Raw genomic sequence first — 27,745 nt, forward strand, 5'->3', positions numbered from 1 at the left:
TGTTAGATTTCTTTACATTTAGGAATATCTTCACATGGACAAAGCAAGTAAGCACTGCACCTGAGACTATTTGGATTGGCACAGAGAAATATCAGATGCCTACTTCTTGCTTTTCCCACCATGAAGTGGCCAACCATTATAGAAGCCCACTCATCCCCTGCATAGCTAATTCTGGAATTGTGGGCTCCTGCTGCAGATCTTCCATGAGAAATCCTAAAAAACCTCCTACATCCATCTGTGCAGGTCCCAGTAAACAATGGGCCCAACATTGGAGGTCTAGTGTAGCACGTCTTCTCTGTCGAAATGCTTCATTTGCAGAGGATCACAAAAAGAAATCATCTGGATAAAGAGTATCTGTAAAATAATTCATCTGAATAAACTCAAATCTGTTGGAATAACAAGTATTTATGTAGTTGGTTAAAAAAATATTAAGCATTACAGAAGCCTCATAAACAATATTCACCCCAGAATTTCATGTCACTGAATGCTGCATCATCCTTGATATTTTGGGTTAATTGTTTGTTGGTTGGATGGTCATTTGCCATCTTCATGAAGCTGGAGTGGTGATGCTGCTAAAGCTTGGGTTTGAATTTGCAAGACAGGTGACAGAAAGCTTATCAGGATGACCAAAAATCAGAACTGTATATTGAAACATTGTTATAGCAATGCAAAGAGCAGATGAGAACATGAATCAGGTGAAAAAGGTCTAAGCTCAAATGAGGCAAAATAAATAACATAAAGAATAGGCGAATGAGCAAAGTTAAAAGGTCCACACAAGAAACTTTAGAATCACCAGAAAATGAGACAGGTTGACTAATTAAAGAACAATGACTCAGTGATTAAGTGACAATTAAGCTAATGCAACAGCAAATCTGAGTCATGAGGATGAGTAAACAGTAAGCAGGAGGCCTGGGCACACGTGGAGAAGGGCAAGTCATCACACAAAGGAGCTGAAACTATACCTGCGGAACTGGTGCTCTGCCAAGTTGGCATCTTCACTGCCTGGCTGCTGAACTCTGGGAGTGCACACTGAAGGGGAGAGCACTCTGATCGCTCCATTAGGAAGAGTTGCCAGTTCTGAGGAGGTGCTTACTAGCACTGTCACTGTCTCCAATGGTGGGATGATCCCCAGGTTTACAACTAGCACGCTGCTTTCCAGATCTTCATCTAAAACAATTCGGCCTACAAGAGAATATGGATAATGGTGAGCTTGGAGACTTCTGTTTTGCACAATGTTGGCATGAATATCTCAAGAAATAGTTTTACGGTCTGTGGTGGGCTGGCGCCCTGCCTGGGGATTTGTTCCTGATTTGCGCCCTGTGTTGACTGGGATTGGCTCCAGCAGACCCTCGTGACCCTGTGTTAGGATATAGCGGGTTGGATAATGACTGACTGACTAGTTTTACTGTGTTTGCTATTTGTTTTACTAAAGAACAGCAGAAATGGTTTAAATGGGGTGAAGAGATGAAATGTATGCAGTTCTAAACCCGGAAGTCAGACTGGTCTTTTGTCAAGCAAAGCCCTAAATCGTAATAAATAAAATAAATAGGAAAACAACTCACTCTCAGGAAAAGTAAATCTGAAAAAACAGAGTGGCAAATGTCAATGGGAAAATCTGTCAAACTAGGATGAGGAGAAGGAGGAGTATACAGCACCGTCACGTGCCAGATGTCATAGCAATGCCGTAACAACTAGACCACCAAATGGCGGCACCAGGAAAAAATGGGAATGACAACTAACGATATCAAAATGGAAGTGAAACAGAAAACTAACTTCAAAGTTGGATTCAACACTGTAAAAAATCATGTTACTTAAATAATCATTTGAAAATACACCTCTAAACCAAAGTAAAAATTACTCTCTGAGCACAATCTTAATATTAATAGTCCAGCAGGGCCAATTTTATAATTCACCCATCCATTCATTATGGAATCTGCTTAATCCAGGCCAGCGTCTGGCTCAAATTCAAACCCATGAAATATGGTCAGTGAGAAGAATTGATGCAGCTCTTACCAGTGCCACTCTGAAAGGTCCCATTTGACAAGGTGCAGCAGTCATAGTAGCAGTCGTCAATCTTTGCTTTGTCCTTGACTTGAAGAGTTATGATCCTCCTTGAGATCATAGCCTCAAAGCCCACCACAGTGGAACCCTCATCCAGTGGGTACACAAAGAGACCTGCATGGGAAACAGGAATGCTAGTTACAAGCGGCCGATGAGGTGCACGTATGCCAAAACCACCGCTCATAGGTTGCCCTGTTTTGTTAGGTACAGCCAAAGTAAATGGTTTTTACTGTAACTGACGCTCTTTAAGGGGTTTGTCTCTTTTATACATGGAGTTAGCTTCTAGTCAGGCTCACAATCCTTCACCTGGCAGTTGTAGCACATTCTCCAGCCCTCAGTAAGCCTAACAGGTAAACTGGCATATACATGACACTTGTGCTTTCATAGGCAGTGGAAATGAGGGTTGTTTTTGTCCCATATGACCCTTTTCAGCAGCAAAATAAAAACAGAGCTCTTGTTGTTAACTAGTCTGGGCTCATATGCAAAGGACAACTTTGGCGTCCTGCATGGGTCAAGCCTGGGTGGCTTACATTAATAGGGGCAAAAACTATACAACCTGAAGGAAGAAAAAACATTACTTCATATTACCGGACTACTTACACTATGCTCATAATATTTATGAGCCGACTGTATTTAAAAAGTGTTTCATTTGCCATCAACTGGCATGATGCCCAGGACATTACAAAAGCACATTCTGTAAGCAGACTGCATTTGAAATAAAGTGCACTGTGTCAGTTGGGCATTGAACCTATGCAGCAGAAACTAACAAAGTATCTTTCTAACAACCGAGTGAGGAAGACTTACCTTCGATGGGATGATCTTCCATGTTGTCATAACTCAATGAGGCAGTGATGGCTAATGTGTAGCCTCGCACACAGGCAGAGATCTCTGAGGAGCTCAGCGGCAGAGGGCACTTTTTGCTTCTGTTAATTAAACCCGGCATGTTGGTTTGTGCTTCACCAAGTGGCACGACGTCAGGGCTGAAAGATAAGAGTGTAGCAGGGATGAACGGCGGCAGCAGAAGACACTCAGCCCTCCCACAGCTTCTCACCTCCTCCAAACACCACACACTGTGCGGCATGCAGAGCCAGCAGAATTTTAAAGTGAGGCCTCAGCCCGAAGTCCGGCTTAGCTGTTTTGCATGAATCAACACAGTTTTTATGGAATTGTTCCTCAACCTCCACTCACTGCTTAATGGCCTCCACATCGCATGCTCATTTACGACAGGAGGACAACATACAGTAGTCATAAAGTTGAGTCTGTTCTGCTTCTTGCACCTCTTATTAGTGCTTAACTCCAACTTCCCAAGGTGGGGCTTCGATGTGCCAGCCTGGAGGCAAGTGATGCCAGGACTGAAGTGTGAATCTACTGCGCCTTTTTTAGGAGATTCAGCATAGAACTCACTGTCTGTTTGTTGGTTCCCTTTTATTCCCTTGCTAACTGAAGAGTGTTTCTTAAGGCTTTTGTGCACATTTTAGGTATTCGGTGTGGATTGAACTAGAGAGGAGGCACATTGCTGGTTTATTTACTACCAAAAGGGCATGGAGGCGAAAGACAGAGAAAGCTGCCAGTAGATGTCTGCCTGTCCCAAGCTTCACAAAATATTGTTTCAAGGTTATTAGCCAGTCACAGATGAGGACTAGCAACACACGTGTCTAATGCGTAGCAGAAACGGAGAAGAAACATTTAGAGCAGGGGTCTCCAACTCCGGTCCTGGAGAGCTAACCGTGGCTGCAAGTTTTCTTTTGTCACAGACGGCTGGGGATAGAGCCCAGCCGGGATGCCCGAGGGGACTGGAGGAGGGCTGGTGCCTCCTCCCGACCACGAGGGGGCGACCGCCCTGGTTTTGTTGGTGGCCTCGGGTAGGGGGCTTGGAAGCCCAACCCTGTAGGGGCCCATGGCCACCGCCAGGCGGCACCCCGGTGCCTGAAGAACCCTGGAGCCCAGCACTTCTGCCACACCAGAAAGTGCTGGGGGGAAGAAGACAGGAGGCACCCGGAGGGCTTCCGGGTGTGCAGCCGGCATTTCTGCCACACTGGGAAGGAACACGCGGAGGAATGCCCGGAAGCAGCTGGAGCCCATCCGGTGTGTGATAAAAGAAGCCGCCTCCCTGCATTCGAGAGCGGAAGTCGGGTGGAAGAAGGACGGAGCTCGAGAGAGAACTGGAGGCGGCCAGAAGAAGAGACGTTTGGTGACTGTGAGGCCTGGACTTTGGGGAATCGGTGCTGGAGGCACTGGGACGTGCACTGAACATTTACTGTAAATAATAAACGTGTGTTGGGTGAACTACGATGTCCGTCTGTCTGTGTCCGGGTCCCGTTTACACTTTCTAACTCTTTTCTTAATTAGTGACCAGTTTATCCATCCATCCATTATCCAACCTGCTATATCCTAACTACAGGGTCACAGGGGGTGTGCTGGAGCCAATCCCAGCCAACACAGGGCACAAGTCAGGAGATAAACCCCTATGGACAATTTAGAATCGCCAATGCACCTGACCTGCATGTCTTTGGGCTGTGGAAGAAAACTGGAGCACCCGGAGGAAAGCCACGCAGACACTGGGAGAACATGCAAACACCACACAGGGAGGACCCAGGAAGCAAACTGGGTCTCCTTACTGCGAGACAGCAGCGCTACCACTGCGCCACCGTGCCGCCCTAGTGACCAGTTTTTGCTCCTAATTAATTATTTCCCTTTATTTTAATTGACCTTTCTTGAGACTCTGACCACTGAATTGAGTATTTTTTCCTTAAACGGAACCTAAAAATAAATTTGATGCGAAGTGAGCCAGCAGATGACCAATTAAATTGGGGCCTCAAACTCCAACCAACTCCACTTCATTCAGTTTCTTAATTTGTAGCCAAATCCGTTGCTAATTAAACCAGTTATTTAATTCCATGGCGCTCATTCTGCCATGGCAGACATTTTCAAACCTGTTGATTTTCTTTTTTAAGAACGCCATCAAAATGTGTTGTGGACCTGAGCAGATCAACATTACTGAGGCCTTCACCTTTCTTTAGTTTCAGTTAGTGTGTGATGGACACAGGTTGCTGCTTATGTGATGGTACATTTTGTGTCTTAATGGTTGCTAATTAAGGAAAAAAGAAATAATTAAGGGGCCTGAGTCTTAAGTTGTGCATCAGTTAAAATTAAGGCAAAGAGTTAATTAGCAGCAAAATATGGTCACTAATTAAGAAAAGGGTTAGAATGAAAACCTGTACCCACAGTAGCTCTCCAGGACTGAAGTTGGAGACCCCTGGTCTAGAGAAACATTAGGATGTAACTCTGAATTACTGTGGGGTTTTACTTTGCAATGCCCTTGGTTCAGGCTGCTCTTCCCTGACATGTTGCAGGGTGTGGCTCCTTTGTAACGTGGCCAGTTCTATGTTAGTGAACAGATATCTCCATTTAATGGTAATGAAGCAGGCTCTATCATAATGAACAGAGGCATTACAAACATCAGAAGTTTTTCGCTTTGCTAAAATATACAGCATAAGGAGGCTCTAAAATGACAGATGGCTTTCTGAGATGGCATAGCTCTTTGATGAAAGGTAGCTCTCTCACAATGGATAGCTCTCATACAATATTAAACTCTTTTCATGGCACCACAGATCTTATGCAACCATCAAGTTTCATCACAAAAGAATGTCTAGAAAGAGGCAGTTCTTTGATGACAGTTATTCTTTCTCAGACTAGATAGGATTTTAGGGACAGGTATGTCATTTCTCTTATTTTAGACAATTCTCAAAACATGGCAAGTCTACCCAACAGTATAATAAGTTCTGTCCCAATAGGTTGTGCCCTCAGAGTAAAAGACACCCTATACAGTGTTGTGCAAGTTCACACCTCTCAAGAACTAGCTCAACGTTCAGTTCACACAGATTAAAATGAATAAATTCACATTCATAGTTCACCATTTCAGTTATGAACTAGTTTATGTTCAGTTCATTTTGTATTTTTAAGGGAATGAGAATAAATGACCCATATCTTTACTTTTTTCAATTTGTCATGCCTTATATTAGGCTATTACAGTGTTCTGGAATAAAATACAATAATTATAAAGACTTTTTTATTTAAATACACTTTATTGAGTTATACCCAGCAACAAACACATATAACTATACACTCACCTAAAGGATTATTAGGAACACCTGTTCAATTTCTCATTAATGCAATTATGTAATCAACCAATCACATGGCAGTTGCTTCAATGCATTTAGGGGTGTGGTCCTGGTCAAGACAATCTCCTGAGCTCCAAACTGAATGTCAGAATGGGACAGAAAGGTGATTTAAGCAATTTTGAGCATGGCATGGTTGTTGGTGCCAGACGGGCCAGTCTGAGTATTTCACAATCTGCTCAGTTACTGGGATTTTCACGCACAACCATTTCTAGGGTTTACAAAGAATGGTGTGAAAAGGGAAAAATATCCAGCATGCGGCAGTCCTGTGGGCGAAAATGCCTTGTTGATGCTAGAGGTCAGAGGAGAATGGTCCGACTGATTCAAGCTGATAGAAGAGCAACTTTGTGAAGCCACAACACGCACAACCTTGAGGCGGATGGGCTACAACAGCAGAAGACCCCACCGGGTACCACTCATCTCCAATACAAATAGGAAAAAGAGGCTACAATTTGCACAAGCTCACCAAAATTGGACAGCTGAAGACTGGAAACATGCTGCCTGGTCTGATGAGTCTCGATTTCTGTTGAGACATTCAAATGGTAGAGTCAGAATTTGGCGTAAACAGAATGAGAACATGGATCCATCATGCCTTGTTACCACTGTGCAGGCTGGTGGTGGTGGTGTAATGGTGTGGGGGATGTTTTCTTGGCACACTTTAGGCCCCTTAGTGCCAATTGGGCATCGTTTAAATGCCACGGGCTACCTGAGCATTGTTTCTGACCATGTCCATCCCTTCATGACCACCATGTACCCATCCTTTGATGGCTACTTCCAGCAGGATAATGCACCATGTCACAAAGCTCAAATCATTTCAAATTGGTTTCTTGAACATGACAATGAGTTCACTGTACTAAAATGGCCCCCACAGTCACCAGATCTCAACCCAATAGAGCATCTTTGGGATGTGGTGGAACGGGAGCTTCGTGCCCTGGATGTGCATCCCACAAATCTCCATCAACTGCAAGATGCTATCCTATCAATATGGGCCAACATTTCTAAAGAATGCTTTCAGCACCTTGTTGAATCAATGCCACATAGAATTAAGGCAGTTCTGAAGGCGAAAGGGGGTCAAACACCGTATTAGTATGGTGTTCCTAATAATCCTTTAGGTGGGTGTATAATGCTAATATCCATCCATCCCGTATCCAACCTAACTACAGGGTCATGGGGGTCTGCTGGAGCCAATCCCAGCCAACATAGGGCACAAGGCAGGAAACAAAACCTGGGCAGGGTGCCAGCCCACCGCAGGCCTCACACACACACACGCACACACACACACTCACACACCCACCAAGCACAACTTAGAATTGCCAATGCACCTAACCTGCATGTCTTTGGACTGTGGGAGGAAACCCACACAGACACGGGGAGAACATGCAGACTCCACGCAGCACGAAGTGAATCCGGGTCTCCTAACTGCGAGGCAGCAGTGCTACCCACTGCGCCACCATGCCGCCCATGCTAGGATGCCAGAATACAAATAAATTACCATTCTATTTTCAACCGTGTGACACAAATGGTGACTGTGGAACCAGCGTGTGGGTGAACAAACCGATTGCACTGCTGGTCAAAATTCACGTGACATATTGCATGTCCAACAAGGAAAATCTAAAGTGGCCTTGCGATGTACAATGTTTTCCTAAAAGCAAAAGCAGAACTTCACCACGTGTTCGTGTCAGCAGTGGTGCAGTTTAAGCACAAGCAGGCAGACACAGACAGGGCCTATTTGTTTTAACGTTATTTTTTCTGAACACAAATAAATGGCAAAAAAATTGTACAAAATAAATATTGGTACAAATCCACTATTTGTGCTTATCCGAATACCATATTCAGATTTGGCTTCACTAAGACAAAATGTTTAATCTGGACCTAAACCAGATCCAGAATTTCACATAAAACTGAACTAGCTCACGTTCAAGTTCTTCACTTGCAAATAAATTACATTAGAAAAATGAATGTGATTGAACGCACTCTTTTGAACTAGTTCATGCACAACACTGATACTATACATACTGCACAGTAATAATAAATGGTCCCACTACAGAAATATACAAATTAATAGACAACTTTCTGGTATCAGTTTTTTTTCTCAAATTGGACAAACCATTTATAACCAGTTTTATAGTTATTTCAGAATTTCATGAAATAAACCCTGTAGTAGTCCAGTCTGTCAATACGCCAGGCTATACAGCAATAGCTTATGTTCTCATAATAAGCAGAAGTGCCACAATGATGGACAATCTACAGCTACAGACGACCCCAAAGTACTGGGCAGCGCCACTGCGACACGTTTCTTTCTCACCCTGCACAGCTGTTCTATTAAAGCTGTTTCATAAATTTGGCAGCTCAACCCCCCCATGATCATCTGTCATTAAAGCAGACTCCATGACAATTGAGAGCCCCAATGTGGCGGGCTGATGGCTTAGACTGGACAGTTTTTTCATGATAGGTTCACTCACGGCAGTGAAGTATTTAATGATTAGCAGTGTGATGTTTCACTTCACTAGGCTAGTACATGATGAAATAGGAGTCCAAAATATGCTTGTTTTTTACCTCAAAAACTATCAAAATGCACTGCCAACCAATTAAAAGAATCATCTACCTAATGACTGAAAATGGCAAATGATAAACCAGAGCTCATTTTTTCTGTAAATGACATACCCAGCATTAGCCCAACTTCAGAAAGTCTCATCTAAATGGTACACTGTTTCATAAGGAAAGCAAAGTAATTTAAGGGTTTACTATATATAAGTTTATAGGTTTGTAGGGTCATTATTGTACAATGAAATCCTTACTTGCATGTGCTAATCAATACGTAACATGTCACCTTTAATTCAAACAGCAATCTCCTTAAAAGATGGCAAACAATTTAGCAATCTGTGACTTGTATACCTGTGTCCATGAGGGCTTCTGAAGACAAAAACTGGTTAAATGAAGACTGTAAAAAGCTGTTAATGTTATATTGGAACAAGTAAGAAAATGTACAAATGGTGTAATAGTCACTTGCGTTCAGAGATGTATGGATGATGCTTCAACATTATTAACTGACAGACTGCTAAAGCCTGAAAGCATTGTCAGACTGGACAGGAGGGAGGTGTGTTCTGGAAAACCTGAAAGGCTAAGCAGGTCCTTGAAATGCTTTGTGTCACTTGTTGATTTACAGCTTAAGCAGTTTTGAAATCCTATGAAAACTGACCTTGAGCTTGTGTGATAATGTTCCTGTGTCTTGACTTTTTCAATAAGTATATATAACTAATTCAAAAGTTTTATAAAGCTTTATATTAATTTTAGTTCATTTGGTGTTTTGTTGTATTTCTGACACATTAGTCACAGACATTGACATGGAACTTGCTTGCTTAGCTGCTAGATACATTCCAAAGAGCTCTGACTTCAGGAATGAATATTTCTTTTCACCTTTTGATTAAGGGTATATAATCTTTAACAAAGAAACTACCATCTTGGATTTAATGGAAACTGCACAAACCCTGCCAGGTTGTATAATTTTTTGTCTTGTTTATATTTGCAAAACATTGGATATTATGCAAAAAATATCATTTTTACTTGAAAGCTTAAACTCAAGTCCAATTATTGATTACTGGTTCAAGTTCAAGTTCATTGTCATGTGCACAGTAAGGACACACATTTCCCTGTACAATGAAATTCTTTCTTTGCTGTCCACACCAAATGACAAAACCAACGTATAAACATAAATAATAAGTAGCAGACAGATAATAAGTAACAGAGGCAGCGTAAAGTATAAAAACAGAATAGAAGTATAAAGTAGAATTGTGCATGTAGGTGTGTGATGGACAAGTCAAATACAGTTGTGTGAGGTAGATAGAATGTGGTGGACTATGATTTTAAACTCCAGTCAGTTATTTAGGAGTCCAATGGCCTTGGGAAAGAAAGAGTTCTTTAGCCTGGAAGTCCTGCAGTTCATAATCTATACCTCCTGCCTTAGGGTAGAAGTGTGAACAGTTTGTGTTGGGGGTGGTTGGGGTCCCTGAGGATCGAGGCAGTTCTCCTGTGGACTCTGCAGTTGTAGATGCTCTGAAGAGAGGGAAATGGGGTCCTGGTGATTTTCTCAGCAGTGTTTACCACTCTCTGAAGGCGTTTGCAGTCCATAGCAGTAGTGTTGCCGTACCACACGGTGATGCAGCTGGTCAAGATGCGCTCACAAATGCAGCTATAAAAGTTGACAAGAATCTTAGTCGACATACCAAACTTCCTCAGCCTCCTCAGAAAGTACAGCCGCTGTTGAGCCCTCTTGACCAGCTGTGTGGTGTTAAGTGTCCAAGTGGGGTCCTCACTGATGGAGACGCCCAGGTATTTAATACTGCTCACCCTTCCCACTTCAAGCCCTCGGTTGAACAGTGGCCGGTGAGGTCTCCTCTTCTTCCTCATGTCCACTATTATCTCCTTCATCTTGTCTTTGTTGAGGGTAAGGCCATTGTCCTCACACCATGACGCCAGATTGTCCACTTCCATCCTGTAGGCTGCCTCATCCCCACCAGTGATTCATCCAATCACTGTGGTGTCATCTGCGAACTTTAGGATGATGTTGTCTTTGTAGGTGGCAATATAATCCTAGGTGAACAGGGTGTAGAGGATGGGGCTGAGGACGCATCCCTGTGGGGTGCCTGTGTTTGTGATAATAATGGCCAAAATCCTATTTCGAGGAGCCAGTCATAGAGGGTGGGGTGCAGGGCAAGTGCAGGCAGTTTATGGGTGGGTTTATGGGGGATAACCGTGTTAAAGGCAGAGCTGTATTCAACAAACAGCATCCTGATGTAGGAGTCTTTGGTCTTCTCAAATGGGAGAGTGAATAATGTAGTGCGACCGCGATGGCATTTGAGGTGGACTTGCTGGGACTGTAGGCATACTGCAGGGGGTCCAGAGTGTCCGGTATGCTGCTCTGTATGTGGGCCAGGACCACTCTCTCAAAACACTTCATGATGATTGGAGTGAGTGCTACCAGCCTGTAAACATTCAGGCAGGTGAGTGGGCTTTTTTTAGCAAGGGGGACGATGATTGTAGTCTTAAAGCAGGACGGAACGATGCGCTGACTGAGGGAAAGTTTGAAGATGGAGCAGAGAACATCAGCAAGCTCATTGGCACATGCTTTGAGAACCCACCCAGGGATGTTGTCTGGTCCTGCTGCTTTAAAAGGGTTGATCTTCCTTAGTGCTTTGTGTACCTGGCCTGAAGAGACCATTGGTTGTTGTGTGGTCCAGGTGTGTGTGTGCCTCCACTCTGTGCTGTTGCTGGATGTCTCAAAGTTGGTGTAGAAAGTGTGGAGATCATCCGGCAGACTGTCTGTGGAGCTGATTGCGCTGGTGGTGGTCCTGTAGTCTGTGATGTGCTGTAGGCCCTGCCACATACTTCCAGAGTCAGCAGTAGAATAGAAGTCCTCCAGCTTCTCGCTGTACTGCGTCTTGGCTGCTGTGATGGCTTTTCTTAGTCTGTACTTCGCAGCTTTGTACTCCGTCTCAGTGCCTGATCTAAATGCAAGAAAGCGGGCACGCAGCATGTGGCGTACCTGACTGTTTATCCAGGGCGTCTGGTTGGGGAACTTCCTGACTGGTATTGTGGGCACGATGTTGTCAATACAGGTGCTAATTTACCCAGTCACGTACTCAGCATAGTCCTGTATGCTGATAGAAGAGTCCTCCAGAGTGGCTGCAACCCTAAACACATTCCAGTCTGTCTGAGCAAAATAGTCCTGCAGGGTGCTCTCAGTCTCTGGGGTCCAAAGTTTAACTTGCTTAATAATAGGGTTTGTTTGTTTCAGCCTTTGTTTGTAGGCTGGGTACAGGAACAGAGAGATGTGGTCTGAGTGTCCAAAGTCGGAGCGGGGTGCGGCCCTGTATGCACCATGTATGTTGCTGTAAACATGATCCAGTGTGTTCTTCTCATGGGTAGGAATGTTCACATGTTGGTGGTATTTAGGAAGTACAGTCCGTAAATTGCACTGATTAAAGTTGCCAGCTGCAATAAAAACAGCATCGGGATGAACCGTCTCTAAGGTGCTGATGATGTCTTGGAGTTTGCTGAGCGCTGCCGTGGCGTTAGCTCACAGGGGGATGTAAACAGCGGCCAAAAACACAACAGTGAATTCCCTCGGTAGATAATAGGATACTAGTGTTGCAGAGTGCTGTGATCGTTCATTCCTTGTCTAGCCCTGTCCCTTTACGGGCACAACGCACGCTTTGTGGAGTCCTCTATTGGTAGTAAACTGGGATGAACTAAAGGAGTGAACATAAAAGACAGTCTGTGAGCAGCCTGCTGATTGAGGTCCCTAGGGTTGAATATGTGGGTTACAATATGGACGATGAGACAGGTAAGAGGTCACAGCTAACAGTTACATACGTAGCTGGTTTTGACATTTCTTCCTACCCCCAATTAAGGAAACAGCCTAAGAGGTTAGTTGGTACCTTCTGTGTTAGGTGCATGTCACAGAGATCGGATAACACGAATAAACAAGAGACTTGGTTAGTTGGTTTGAAAGTTGTGGAGCATTTTTACATTTTCAAGTCACTTCATCAAGTAGTTTGCTATCATAGGTTTGGTAATTAGATATAGAATGTACAAATAGAATGTAACTTTATGTACTTGTAATATCTATAAAATATGTTTTTAATATCATTTTACAAGATCGTATGGATAAAATTGCTTTCATAAACAGCAGATTCCAACACATGATGATGTAAAGATTCATCAGCTAATGTTAGTTGTTGGATGTGCAGGGACTGCAGCTAATTGTACTTTTACATAATTTTTTTCAAAGAAGTAATGAATGGAGATTTATAATTTGTGCTGAAGTCTCAACCAAAAATTGTTGGCTGCATTTGAATGTGACAGCAAATCACTATGGCACTTAGCCGGTACATTACAGCATCACTGAAATATTAAGTCATTATAATTTATAGATAATGCACGCGTGAGGTTAGTTTTAGAATAAAGGAAATATATTACATGCATTTAGTCACTGTAGTTTAAGATGTCACCAAGCCATCTGTCATCTGCATAAGTTAAGCTGATTGAATGTTTTACTTTTACAGACATGAACAATCATGTCACTTACACACTTCAGTTTCAAGGAGCAGGAGAAATGAGCTGCTGTGAACAGGGCTGCCAGGTATTATAGACAAAATCCCCACAAGTAGCAAGTTAGCTTCCCCTATTTAAGAATATTCCCCCATACTGAAAAGCTATATGTCATAAATATTGTTTAATAATGTATATGCTTAATAAAGACTGTTTTGAAAAATAAGCACTTTTCCTTTGTAAAAAGGGTTTTATTCTTACAAGAAAATGATGTTGCCTGAGCTATAGCTGTACTCAAAACTTTTCAATTATTTCTGACTTTCATTGTGCATACTATACCTGTGCCCCGTCTCCCAAAGAACAGTGTGTTTGTGTACTACATGGGGGATATTCACAAATGATGGGCACCTTTTGTCATGCAGAGCAGGTTAAAATATTAGACTTGAAAAGCAATCATCCTATTGCACAAAAACACAGTCAATATATTCTTTAGAAATATTAAAGTTTAATGAACGTACTGCATATACAGGAAATCTCTCCTGCGAAATTAATTTTGAATAACTCAAAATATATTATATAATCATAAATTCATTTATAAGCCAATACATTTTAAAAGGTAAAGATAATCATTTAAATAATAAAGACACTATCTATAAATGTTTGTTTCTGTACTCCATTTACTGCTGAATTTTTGCTTGTTGCTTGATGCTTTTTGAATTGTCATTACAAATGGTAGAACTTTATGGTTGAATTTAATTTATTTGTTTGTCCCCAGGGGGGAATTTGGCTTTTTACAGAAGCTCGTTCTATAAATAAAGGCTTTGAGGGACGGCCTGTGTATTTACCCGGCTGGGACACCCTTGAGGTGGAAGGACAGGGGGAGACAGCTTACATAGGGCTTTGTCTCCCCCAGGACTCAAGATGACAGTGAGCCAAGGCTTGGATACCTGCTTGGGCGCCCACAAGGCATGCCAGGTATTATAGTCATGGGGACGGTCTTGTTGGGCCCCATGGGGGCCACTAAGGGGAACAGCAGGCTTTGGGAGTCCCTACTCTGTAGGGCTCCAAATTCACTCAGACGTGCTTCACAGCTGCAGTGTCATGTCACCAGAAGCACTCCCAGGAGTTAAATAAAAGGAGTTGTCTGCCTCAGATGGCAGAGCCAGAGTCAGGAGGATGTGGGCAAAGCTTGCGCCGATGGAGTGGAAGAGACAGTGAGACACAGTGAGAGAAAACAAAGAGTTGCTTTATTGTGTAATACAGAGCTTATTGCATACATACTTGTGACTGTGGTGGTGGGAAACACTTGACTCAAAGCGTTTCCCACAATTAAAGACTTTTTGTTCCTTTAAACTTGTGTCTGTGCCTGTTTATGTTGGGTGTTTGGGGAGCTGGTGTTCGATCGATAGATAGATAGATAGATAGATAGATAGATAGATAGATAGATAGATAGATAGATAGATAGATAGATAGATAGATAGATAGATAGATAGATAGATAGATAGATAGATAGACATAAAGAAATGCAATATATGATAGATAGATAGATAGATAGATAGATAGATAGATAGATAGATAGATAGATAGATAGATAGATAGATAGATAGATAGATAGATGTAAAATGTAAAATGTACTCAAAACGTGTAATTCTAATCTTGTGAGGCTAAGTCAATGGCTTCACAAAACTCTGCAAGCTAACACCAACCCTTAATTTGCTTTTGTGCTTAGCTAAAACACTGTGAGATGGCCTGCCAATCCCAAACCACTCCAGCTGTTAACCAATGATACATTAGCTTTGAGAATAGCAGGAGAAGCAATGGCAGGTGGTGGTTGTGATGTTCGGTATGTTGGCTGCATGATGCTTTCATTGAGCATTTGGTGGTGGGAAAAGTTTCTATAAGAAGGTAATTCCCATGAAAGAAATCCCCTTTATTTTTAAAGGATAAGTTCAGTATTTTTCAAGTCAAAGTTATTCCTTCACAAACATGTTATACATGCATTTGCCATGCAAAATAATGTTCTATAAATTTAAAAACATTTCTTTCCCACATTGTCGCTTTACATTGCAGTCTATGGGGAACAGAGGAAAAGCTTAAAATCTTACCAAATGTGTCCACTTTTCAAGCCATAGGAGATGCTGAGTTTCTGACATATGTTTGTGACAACAAAAAGGGATCTAAAAATAATGATTTTATAGTGTATTCCTGGCACTATTTTTCTTGTGGTAAGGATATGCTTTCTGTTCATTTCTGTGAATTCTCACATAAATACAGAAGAAAATAAAAAAAAAAACAACCACATGGCACGAAAAGTTTACTGCAATTTAGTCTGTCGGGTGGAAACCACACACCGGGTGACTAAGTGCTGAGCTATCACGCAGTGCTAGTCTGCTTTTAAAATAGCTGAATCTCATAATATTTGTGTTGTTGTGTTTAAAAATGACATGTATAAACGATTTTACAATGTGTGTGTAATCACAGGATACAGATCAATACTTTACAACTGCCTTGGCTTGAAAATTGGAAATATTACTTTTAAGCTTTTCCTCCATGCCCCATAAACTTCTCGTACAAGCAAGATATATATATATTTTTTAATTTATACAAAGTGATAAACTTTAGAACACCATTTTGAATTACAAATCCATATATGGTATGGTTGTGAAGAGAAATCACCCATGTTATATTTTTGTCCCCCATTTCTCCCCTGATGGCCCTGATTCCCTCTGACCTGGTAACGCTGGCTGTGACTGAAGTTCACACAAGATCACAAGTGCTGGATGGGGCAGAAGGTAAATTGCTAGAAAATACCAAGACATGCCCCTGCATTCAAACAGTAAAGTAATGTATGTGAATAAATGAACAATATAATTACTACTGTACTGAATACAGAAATAATATCATTATTAGCCAATTGAGTAAATGATACCCATTAAACATCATGCCTTTCTTATATGGTAATATTCATTAATCCAACCCCACCCACATCTGGCCCCGCCCCACCTTGTGTCCTGCAGTGTGGTTCACTTTCTTCACTGCACTTGGCTGCAGATGTTTCACTGTTCTTCCATCAAGTACAGCTGTCAAACGAGTACAAAAAATATACAAAAAAGAGAAGTTGAAGTAACCACCCTCAAGCTATAATTGAATCAGCAGACTTTGTTTTTTCAGCTTGAGGATTGAGGACAGATGAGTTTGCAAATTTTCCAATGCTATTCAGTGTGAGATTTTAAATTTCAAAAATGTGAACAGCCTGCTTTGTTTGAAAAATCTAGACAAAAAGAATGAACTGTCCTGACTAATTTCCTTGAAGAATAGGTGTCCAATTTCAACAAACCTGGTCTGAGTCCTTTCATGTGGATGGACAGACAGACTGACAGGCAGACATGGCTATCACAGTTAGTGCTTTTTGTTTTATATACGAATGCACCTAGCAAACACTTTCAAAACTGATCAGTGGTGTTCCTGCACTAGACTCTAAAGTAACAGCTGTCTTGCCCATGACAGGTTGCTTACTCAAGTTGGACAGCGTTTTCATGACAGGCATTGAAGTTCTCATTCCCTCACAACAGCTGCTCACAATTTGGGCATCTGCTATCAAATGAAAAGCTCTTTACACATTACACTCTGCAGCAAAGTACAGCTACAACATGGCAGGTAGCTTTCTCAGACTGGACATTTATTTCCACAAATATCTTCTCCTTCTCCTTTATCTTCCTTTTCATCTAATGACCACTTCTACATGGGGTTAATGTGCTAGATCAACCTTCTCCAAACAGCTTGGTCCTGCACCTCCTCACCAGTGAGACCCTTTTCTTTTAGATCTTTACTTTATTCATCCACCTCCGTTTAGACCTCCCTTAGTTTTCCTTCCCCTGTACTTCCATTCCCATCAGCCTTTTGCCCACATATTCATTGTCTCTCTTCATCACATGTCCATATCACTTCAACCTACTTTCCTGTGCTTTCTTTGATACAGTATCTCTCCTACGTTTGTTGTCCCCCACATTGTCTCATTTCTTATTCTGTCCTTTTTTGTAACTACACACGTCCCTTCAACTTTTCTGCCACACCTCTTCTTCTCCTGCACTCCCTTTACTGCCCATGTCTCAGTTCCATACATGATTGCTGGTCTTGCCTTTGTCTTAAAAACCTTACCTTTATTCTTTGCCGTAATTCTTTGATCATACAATACTCCCGATACCTTCATCTAATTGCTCCATCCACACAGCACTCTATGAGTTATCTCTGCATCTAATATTCCATCTTTGGCTACCACTGATCATGATATTTAAATGCATCCACTCTTTTTAATTGCTTCCTTCAGACTAACTTCTGAATCCTCATCATCATCAGACCTCATATATTTTGTCTTCTTCCTGTTTATCTTCAGTCCTCAACCTTCCAAAGCCTTTCTCCATTTTTCCTCTTTTCTGGTGCTACACAACACAATGTCATCAGAAAAAAAGCATGCAACACATCCATAACCAGATCAAAGAGGCAAAGACACGAGAGCAGATCTGCTTTAATTGGGATCTTGTCTAATACCCCAACACTGCTTTTCACCCAAGTTCTCACTCCCTCAATCATATTCTGGACAATCCTCACATACTTCTCTGGTCCTCCTTTCTCTCTCATGCACCTTCAGATCTTTTGACATGGCACTCTATCATAGGCCTTCTTCAAATGAATAAACACCATATGCAAGCTTTCTGTTTTTCTTGATGCTTCCCTATGAGCTGTCTCAATGGAAAGACTGCATCAGTTGTTTCTCTTCCTGGCATAAAACCAACTAAACCAACTAAAACTACTCCTCCCCAATGATGGTCTCTTCCCTTAGCCTTCTCTCTATAACTCCTGCCCAAATGTATCAATTTTCTGGTATCATCTCACGTTCATAAATCTTCTGCATCAGATCTCACAACACATCTACTCCTTTTTCTCCTAAACTCTTCCACACTTCTGCTGGTATTTCTTGCAATCCTGTTGCCTTCCATGTCAATTTTTTTCATTTTCCATTATTTTCAAAGCCTCCTTTACTTCCTTCTTCCTTATTTTTGATACTTCCCCTTCATCTGGGACTCCTTCCCCAAATACTGCCCTTGGAATTTCTTCATTCAACATCATGTACATAACAAATGCCAGAACTATTTATGATCTGAGGTACTTAATTTCTATGGTCTTGTGTCTAGTGATACTAGGCTGTACAGTTGTAGTGCATGCTCTCCATTAACATCTCGCATTCTTAGACTGAACATCGCAGTGCTCTGTCAACCAGTTAAAAAGACATCCCAACTGATTACACAAACATCTCTCAGTATAAGCTACAGCCATTTTTTTTCTGAATTACATAACCAGCATTACCCTCACTTTCCAAAATGTCATCTAAATGATGCACTGTTTCAAAATGAAATCGCGTTTATACCAGTTCATTTGCTCACACAGAAAGGTTCTCTTCTCCATCTTCTTCTTCTTCTTCTTCTTCTTCTTCTTCTTCTTCTTTCAGTTGCTCTCTTTAGGGGTCACCACAGCAGATAATCTTTTTCTATCTCTTCCTGTTCTCTGTATCTTGTTCTGTTACACCCATCACCTGCATGTCCTCTCTCACCACATCCATAAACTTTCTATTAGGCCTTCCTCTTTTCCTCTTTCCTGGCAGCTCTATCCTTAGCATCCTTCTCCCAATATACCCAGCATCTATCCTTTACACATGTCCAAACCAACGCAATCTCGCCTCTCTAACTTTGTCACCCAACCATCCAACTTGAGCTGACCTTCTAATGTATTTGTTTTCAATTCCTATCCAAGTTCTCTTATGGAGTTGAATTCTTTCATGACTTGAGTTTTTCTAACCAAATCATGAGCTCTCATAATAACACAGTCTCACAACAGGCAGGTCACTGGTATCAAGTTACTTTTTCTGACTGGATAGTTTTTTTCATGACAGGCTATCTTCTCACAATACTAAGCTAGAATACAGAAAATGCTTGTAAGAGGTACTGCCTTTTGTTAACATGCTTTAAAATTAATTATCATCTGTCAAGCCTCATTGTCCTTCATATTTATATTTAGAACAAATAGCCATTTTACTTTATCTTTCCCCTGCTAGGACTGCTTGTTTACCATACAAGCAGCATCATTGTTTCTGACTTTTTTCAAGACATTTGAGTTTGCTTTTGTTATTTTTTTTTATTAATGATTTTAATTATTTGCATGTCATTGTCGTTTCTGACGAACTACCATTGTTTTCTGGAATGTAAGATGACCAACAGACATAAGATTAGAAAGGTCAGCTCTCTCATTATAATCAAAGGTGCTACCATAAACTGTTCTCTTCAACTTAAAAAGGTTTCACAGCAATCATCCCACACAATGAACAGAAGTGCCATTATCTTCAGCATTCACAAAATGAGCCGAGGTAACACATTAGTCAACTCTCAGAACGAACAAAGGCACCACAATAATCAGCTGTCTTGTAGTGCTAAAATAGTGATCAGCTATGTTATAATTAACAAATAAGACACAAGGATCAACTCTTGTAATGAACAAAGAATCCACTATCATCAACGTTTGTAATGAACAAAGGTGTCACAATGGTTAGCTCACATTATGGACAAAGGTGTTAAAATGGTTTGTTCTTTTGTAATGATATGAAGATCTTATGTCTTTCATAATGAGCAAAGGTGTCATAATTGTCATCGCTCTTGCAGACGAACAAAGATGCCCCAGTGGTGGGCTCTCTCATTACTTTAAGTTATATTGCAATAAATATCACTGGATGGCTCTATCTTGGTAGACAGTTCTAAAATAAAAACATACCTCTCCACGTTAAAGTTCTATAGAAATACACAATTCTCTAAGAGCAAGAATATTTTTCATATGATCAGTTTCACTTCATTCTTCAGCTATCCCGCTCTATAAAATTCTATACCATTAAGTTTTCTAACTCATATGGAAGACACACAGTTGGTCTCTAGTACTGATTCGCTGTTTTGGCTGCCATAAACTCAGTGGCATAGCTAGGGGCAGGTGGAGGGGGCGGTCCACCCCGGGCAGCACATTTTTGGGGGTGGCATTATTGGCCAAAAGGCTCAGTACAATTCGTGAGTAAGCAGTATGGTTCGGAAAAATATCACTCAGGAATGAAAAAAGTTAAATTCTCAGATTTTTTTCCACAAATGCTTCAAAAATAATTTTCAGACTGTCCTTCAGTGACAGCATCAGACACAGCAGTTGAAATTTATGAGGCAATAACAAAAATCAACATAAGCATTACACCGATAATAATTTCTTGGAAGATAAACAATTAATTTACAATTTATAATTTAGCTTCATTATCAATCTGAATGCGTTCTTGCTCTGCGCCGAAAACATCCCTTCCTATGACTTGTACACTACACTGGTTATGGTTTTTGCAGCATAATTATATTAAACTAATAATTAGAACATGGCTTATCAGTGCGTCTATACTATATTCTTGTCTAGTTGATGCTTGAAAATAATTATATGTGAAATATTAGTGCTGCTTCTCTATACATGAATAAATCTATGCAAAATTTATCTTAAATTTTCTCGATACGTCATTTTCATTTTCTATTTAAATAGGTTAACATATTCAGATATGTTGGTGGGTGGAAAACTGAAGCACTGCCCCGCCCCGAGCGGCACAAACTCTAACTACGCCACTGCATAAACTTCAGTTTCTCAAAACACAGAAACAGTTGTTCAAGAGGTTAGTACTATTGGCTCACATCCTCAAGAAATGTGATAAAGTTTCTGGCTTGGACTGTGTAGGTGTGAAAATGTGTACATCCTTCTCCTGTCTTTGCTAGAAATTGTAGAGAAAGTCCAGTTTCTTCTTATAGATCAACACTATAGAAGACAGGATACTTGCAAAGAAAAAGGTCTTAACCAGAAACGGGCGCTGCATTGTACCAGTCACCAATTCTATCTGTTCTGTACCTCCACTAACTTATACTGGAATACATGAGTTGATAAATGTGTTCTCAGTGTCATCATGCTGGAAGGTGGCATGAGATAAACCACTCAATGTTATGATTTCTGTAGATTTAAAACTTACTACAGACGAAAGGCTAAAGAGTAACTTAACACAAATAATGAGACCCAGGACTAAAACTTAGGAAGGAGGAATCAACTGAGAACCTTAACATACCAGTACTGTAAATGTAAAAAAATGTAACCAGGTGTGTTATAGTGTTGTACTTGTAAAGGGTTTTGAGTTTGGTGTTTAATCTAGAAAGGCACTATTTAAATAATTAATGTTTTATTCCTGCAGTATGCCACATGGATGGATGGATGGACGGATGGGAGAACAAATCCACTCAATACATTCCAGAACATATCTAGTTAGCACTTTATTATTGGCCAGCTGGCTCTATGAAGATACAATCAATAGTTTAATTCTATACAAAGTCAAAATGAAAGTGCACTTTATTGTCATCTCAACCATATACAGATAGATGAAATTGCGAAGCTCAGGGTCCATAGTGTAACAACATGACGTGCAAATAATAAATTAAAAATAGAATTAAAATTTAAATTTAAAATTAAAACACAAACAAGACAAGATATCGTGCAATGACCAGACAAAGAAGTAGCAATATTGATGTGTAGTAATCAATATGAAGACTGATGTAATGTATGGTATTTGCAATCTAGGTACATAGATATAGTCAATAGATATGTAATATAATAAATAAATAATAAATAATAGATATAGATAATACCGAAATTATCAGTGTATGATGATAGTTGTTTAAGACGTGTAAACAATGACAGGTCAGAATGTTTCACAGTAGATGAATATCAAGAGTGTCAAAATCTTTAAAGGTCAGTATGAGATTTTCAGTTCTTTTCTACATGCACACGTCTTTGCAGGAAAGTGGCTGTCATGTATAAAAAAACTGTTTTTAGAGGTGGTTGAGGCCGTGTGGAAAATCCCAGGGCATGGTGTTAAGGAGTCTGACAGCTTGAGGGTAAAAACTCTCCTGCAGCCTGGCAGATCTGGCTTTGACGCTGCAGTATCTTCACTTGGATGGCAGAAGTGTGAAAAGTCCATATGAGGGGTGTAAGGGGTCCTGCACAATGCTGTAGGCCTTGCAGACACTGCGTTTGTAAAATATGACCTGTAGTGAAGGGAGAGGCACCCCAATAATGTTCTCTGCTGTCTTCACTATCCTTTGCAGGCGCTTGCGGTCGGATATGTTGCAGTTGCCATACAAGACAGTGATGCAGCAGGCCAGAACACTCTCATTGGTGTCTCCGTAGAACATGGTGAGGATGGAAGGGGGAAGACTTGCTCGCTTTAGCCATCTCAGGAAGTGTAGTCTCTGCTGGGCTTTCTTGATTAGTGATGAGGTGTTATGTGTCCACATAAGTTCCTCAGTTATGTGCACACCGAGGAACTTGGTACTCCTAACAGTCTCCACATCTAAACTGTTAATGCTGAGTGGGATGTGGGCAGGATGTGATTTTCTGAAGTCCCCGATTATCTCTTTTGTCTTGTTGACATTGAGAGACAGATTGTTGTCTTCACACCATGCAGACAGCCGTTTCACCTCATTCTGTATGCTGTTTCATCATCCCTGCTTATCAGTCCCAGCACCGTCGTATCATCTGCAGACTTGATGATGTGGTTGGTGTTGTGCATGGCTGTGCAGTTGTGAGTCAGCAGGGTGAAGAGCAGTGGACTAAACACACAGCCCTGCGGCACTCCAGTGCTCAGTGTGATGATGCTGGAAGTGTTGCAGCCCATCCAAACTGACTATGGCTTCTCTGTCAAGAAGTCCAGGATCCAATTGCAGAGTGTGGTGTTCAGGCCCAACCTGCTCAGTTTTACAACCAGCTTTTGAGGGATGATTGTGTTGTAGGCGGAGCTAAAGTCTATGAATAGCATCCTGACATATGTGTCTTTTTTATCCAGATGTGTCAGGGAGAGGTGAAGGGCAGAGCATATGGCATCCTCAGTTGACCTGTTTGAGCAGTATGCAAACTGAAGATGGTCAAGGGAGTCAGGGAGAATAGTCTTTATGTGTGACATGACTAACCTTTCGAAGCACTTCATTATGACTGGCATGAGTGCAACTGGTCGGTAGCCATTCAAGCATGTCACTGATGACTTCTTCGGCACTGGTATGATGGTGGTCGACTTGCTGGGACTGACGACTGGCTCAGGGATGTGTTGAAGATCTCTGTGAGGACACCAGCCAGTTGACCGGCATATTCTTTGAGCACACGACCAGGTATGTTGTCAGGTCCTGCGGCCTTGTGTGGATTAGAGTGCTCTTCACGTTAGTTATGGAGAGACAGAGTACCTGGTCAGTGGAGGGAGGTGTTGTTTTCTCACAGGCTCTTTGTTCTGCACCTCAAACCGTGCAAAAAATTTGTTCAGCTCATCCGGAAGGGAGGCATCACCATCACTGCTGTGTGGGTTGGGCTTGTAGTTTGTAATTGTCTGAACACCCTGCCACATACGACATGTCTCTGGTGCTGCTGAATTTTTTGTTAATCATTGCGCATATGCCCACTTAGCTCTCTTTATAGCACGAGACAGTTTGGCTCTGGTCACCCTGAGGACGGCCTTGTCTCCAGGTCTGAAGGCTGCATTTCTGATCTTGAGCAGCTTGTGCACTTCTCTCGTCATCCAGGGCTTTTGGTTGGCTTTTGTGGTAACATCCTTGGTAACAGTAACATCCTCTATGCATTTGGAGATATAGCCAGTCACAGAGTCTGTATACTCTTCCAGATTGATGGAGTCACTATCCATTGCAGCCTACCTGAAAATGTCCCAATCTGTCAATTTGAAGCAGTCTTGGAGAGCTGAAAAAGCATCAACCTGCCACACTCTGATGTTCTTGCAGGCTGGTTTAGTGCGCTTCAGCAGGGACTTGTATGCAGGAACCATAAACACACTGATATGGTCTGAGTAGCCGAGGTGGGAGCGGGGTAGGGCCTTGTAGGAGTCAGGAGAGCTCGTGTAAACATTGTCTAGACAGCTTCCCTCTCTAGTAGCAAAGTTCACATTCTGGATGAATTTTGGGAGAACTGACTTCAAGTTGGCATGATTGAAGTCTTCAGCAATAATGAAAAATGCCTTGGATGCCTCGTTTGCAGTTTGCTTATGATCTCGTAGAGTTCCACTAGTGCCTGGTTAGCATTTGCGCTAGGCGGGAGGTAGACGGCAACCACCAGCACGCAACTGTATTCTCAGCAGGTAGAAAGGCCGGCACCTTACCGATAAAACCTCTATCAGCGGGGAGCAGTGTTGCACAACTAAGGCAGCATTCGTACACCACTCTCTGTTCACATAAACACACAGTCCCCCTCCAGCAGTTCTTACCGGACAAAGAGGCATCTCTGTCTGCTCGGAAGATGGTCAGTCTGTCTAGCTGGATGGCCGAGTATGCAATGTTTTTCTGGAGCCATGTCTCAGTGAAAATAAAGATGCAACAGTCTCTCATTTCCCACTGCTTGGCCTGCTGCAGCTTTATGTAATCCAGCTTGTTGTCCAGCGATCGAACGTTAGCGAGCAGAATGGACGGTATCGCGGGTCTGGTGAGGTTAGTTTTTAGCCTTGTGCTTTCAGACCCCTTCACTTTATTCACATTTTGTTATGCTGCAACCTTCTGCTAAAATCATTTTAATTCATTCTTTTCTCATCAAACAACACTCAATACTCAAGGATGACAAAGTAAACACAAGATTTTTGGAATTTTTGCACATTTATTAAAACTATGTAAATGAAATATCATATTATTCAGACCCTTTGCTGTGACACTTAGAATATGGCTCAGGTGCATCCCATTTTATTGGTCTTCGTTGAAATGTTTCTACCCCATGTTTGGACCCTGCTTGTGGCCAATTCAATTGATTGGACATGATAGTAAAGGTGCACCCCTTGTCTGTATGAGGTCCACAATGATCATCGGAGCAAAACCAAAAGTCAAAAGAATTATCTGCAGATTTTAGAGACTGGCTTGTGTCAAGGCACAAAGCTGGGAGAGGCTACAAAAAAAAAGCTGCAGAACTGAAGGTTCCCAAAAGCATAGTGGCCTCCATAATTTTTAAGTGGAAGAAGTTTGGAACAACCAGCCTGTTCCTATAGAAGCCAAACTGAGCAATTATAAGAGATGGGCCATGGTAAAAGAAGTGAATAAGAACCCTATGGCTGAGCTCCAGAGAACCTATGTGGAGATGGGAGAAACCTCTAGAAGGACAAAGACCATTGCAATGCCCCACTAATCTTGGTTTTATAGAGGAATGGCCAGACAACATATGAAAGTCCACTTAAAGATTGCAAAAATGTACCTATGAGAAACAAGATTTTCTAGTCTGATGAAACCAATATTGAACTGTTTGGCCTTAATTCTAAACAGCATGTCTGGAGGAAACCAGGCCCCGCTCATCACCTCTGCAATACCATTCCAACAGTGAAGCATGGTGGTGGCAGCATCATATAATGAGGTTGTTTAACAGCAGCAGGGACTGGGAGACTAGACAGTGATGAGGGAACGAACCGAGCAAAACATAGAGATATTCTCAAAGAAAACCTGCTCTGGAGTTCTCTGGACCTCAGACTGGGCTGAAGGTTCACGTTCCAACAGGACAATGACACTAAGCATGAAGCCAAGACAACACGGGAGTGCCTTAGGGTCAACCGTGTGAATGTTCTTGAGTGGCCAAGGTAGAGGCTAGGCTTAAACCTAATGAAACATCTCTGGAGAGACCTGAGACCTGACCTCTGGTTACCCCCAAGAAGTCTCCAAGCCTTAACTATAGCCAATAAAGGTACTAAGTAAAGTGTCTGAATACTTGTGTCATCATGCTATTTCTGTTTTTAATTTTTAATAAATTCACAAAAATGAATTCTGTTTTCAGTCTGTCATCCTGAACGTTGCTTGCTGAGGGAAAAAATAACTGAACTGATTTTAGCTCAAGGCTGCAACTTAACAAAATGTGTAAAAGGTGAATACTTTCTGAAGGAGCTGTATACAATAGAAAAGAGCACTTCATCATCACCATCATTATATTAGGAGCACTTACCATTTACATAGGCGAGCAGTCAAACAAGCACATATGGTTAGATGAATCTTCCCTAACATATGATTGCCGGTGTGATGTTTATCTAAATAAGCCTACAGGATTAAGTGCTTGGCTGCAACAGCAAACAGTTCTGGGGATTCTGTAATGGTGTGGGGGGCACTTATCCCTTTAGAAGAAAAACTCAGTATTCTAGTGAGTGATTTCATATTGCTTTTTCCAACATTTTGACTGCTATAGGTGCTGAAGTGAGCAATTTATGCATTTTAAATTAGCATGTCAGGAAATGTTGCCTCATGACTTTGAGATCTCAGATTATGCTTTATATTTTTCTAAGATGCATATCTACTTTGGATTGGGTGCTCCATCCATCCTTACATGTTCACTTCTCTCATGATAAAGATAACTACTATAATGTAAAAAAGTTTTACCAACATCCTTAAGTTAATAATTAGCAATAAAATATCAAGGCTGCATGTCAAAGAGCAAGCAAGCTCAAATTAAGTGTAATGCATTTGTTATGTGTAGGGAGGGACCAAGAATGGGCAGGAACTGCAAGTTGTTATCAGGGCCATCTTAACAGCATTATAGGCCCCCGGGCAAACCAGTGCAATGGGGCCCCCACTTGCAGAACCACTCAGCAAGTCACAACATACATAGATTAGCCTCTTAGTTGAGGCCTCTATGCTCATGGGACCCCCAGACAACTGCCCAGCGTGCCCATGCATTAAGACGGCCCTAGTTGTTATGTATTAATATGTACGTAAGTATTTTATTGTTGTTTTTAAGTAATTATATGCTTTATTTTTACATATTTTCTAGTATGATTATTATTATGTACTCTCTTTAATTCCCCCCTTACTGTCCCCACCTCAAAAAATATGCTAAAACCTTTGCATTTTTTTCAATAAGAAAAAAAGGTAATTATATGTAGCAGAAACATGATTAAACTAAAACATTAATATAAATACAGTAGGTAAGGCATGTCTAGTGTTCATTGCCATACTGATCCTGATTTAGTACACATTATTAGTGCAATGTGTTTTGTGCTGACATCACAATCAGGACAGTAGAAATGTGTTTCTTGTGCACTTTTCTTATAATATTTTTTCTGTTCCTTGAGCATGACAGGGCAGAATGTCAGTGCCTGATCTGTGCAATTGATGTACCCCTTGTGTTATTGTAGACTTCCACAGCACAAGGCTTAGTGAATTCCATGTTTCCCCAACATGACCATTAAAAATTGCTGCATTGTAAAAAGCACTTAGTGGGTTAGCGTCTTTCTTGTCTTTCTGTTTGATCCAACCATTTTACCTTTTTGCCACACAGAAGCTTCACGTGACAAAATTCACCATTCCGTGCTCTATGCCACAATTTCACTATTCATGTCAATATAT

The 27,745-nt window shown here is 41.4% G+C and overlaps 1 protein-coding gene across 5 annotated transcripts in view; it reads right to left on the minus strand.

Annotated features, from left to right (window-relative positions):
* vwa5b1 (von Willebrand factor A domain containing 5B1) overlaps positions 1–27,745 on the minus strand; it is a 173,586-nt gene that overhangs the window by 119,477 nt on the left and 26,364 nt on the right. For all 5 annotated transcript variants that reach the window (XM_039755843.1, XM_039755844.1, XM_039755846.1 and 2 more), the window contains exons 2-4: positions 2,866–3,041; positions 2,014–2,175; positions 963–1,182 (exon numbers count right to left, since the gene is read on the minus strand). In XM_039755843.1, the coding sequence (XP_039611777.1) occupies positions 963–1,182; positions 2,014–2,175; positions 2,866–3,004 (521 nt within the window). In that variant the 5' untranslated portion in view covers positions 3,005–3,041. The remainder of the gene's footprint in view (positions 1–962; positions 1,183–2,013; positions 2,176–2,865; positions 3,042–27,745) is intronic.

This window comes from Polypterus senegalus, chromosome 6 (genome assembly GCF_016835505.1).
Source record: "Polypterus senegalus isolate Bchr_013 chromosome 6, ASM1683550v1, whole genome shotgun sequence".
Taxonomy (NCBI): domain Eukaryota; kingdom Metazoa; phylum Chordata; class Cladistia; order Polypteriformes; family Polypteridae; genus Polypterus; species Polypterus senegalus.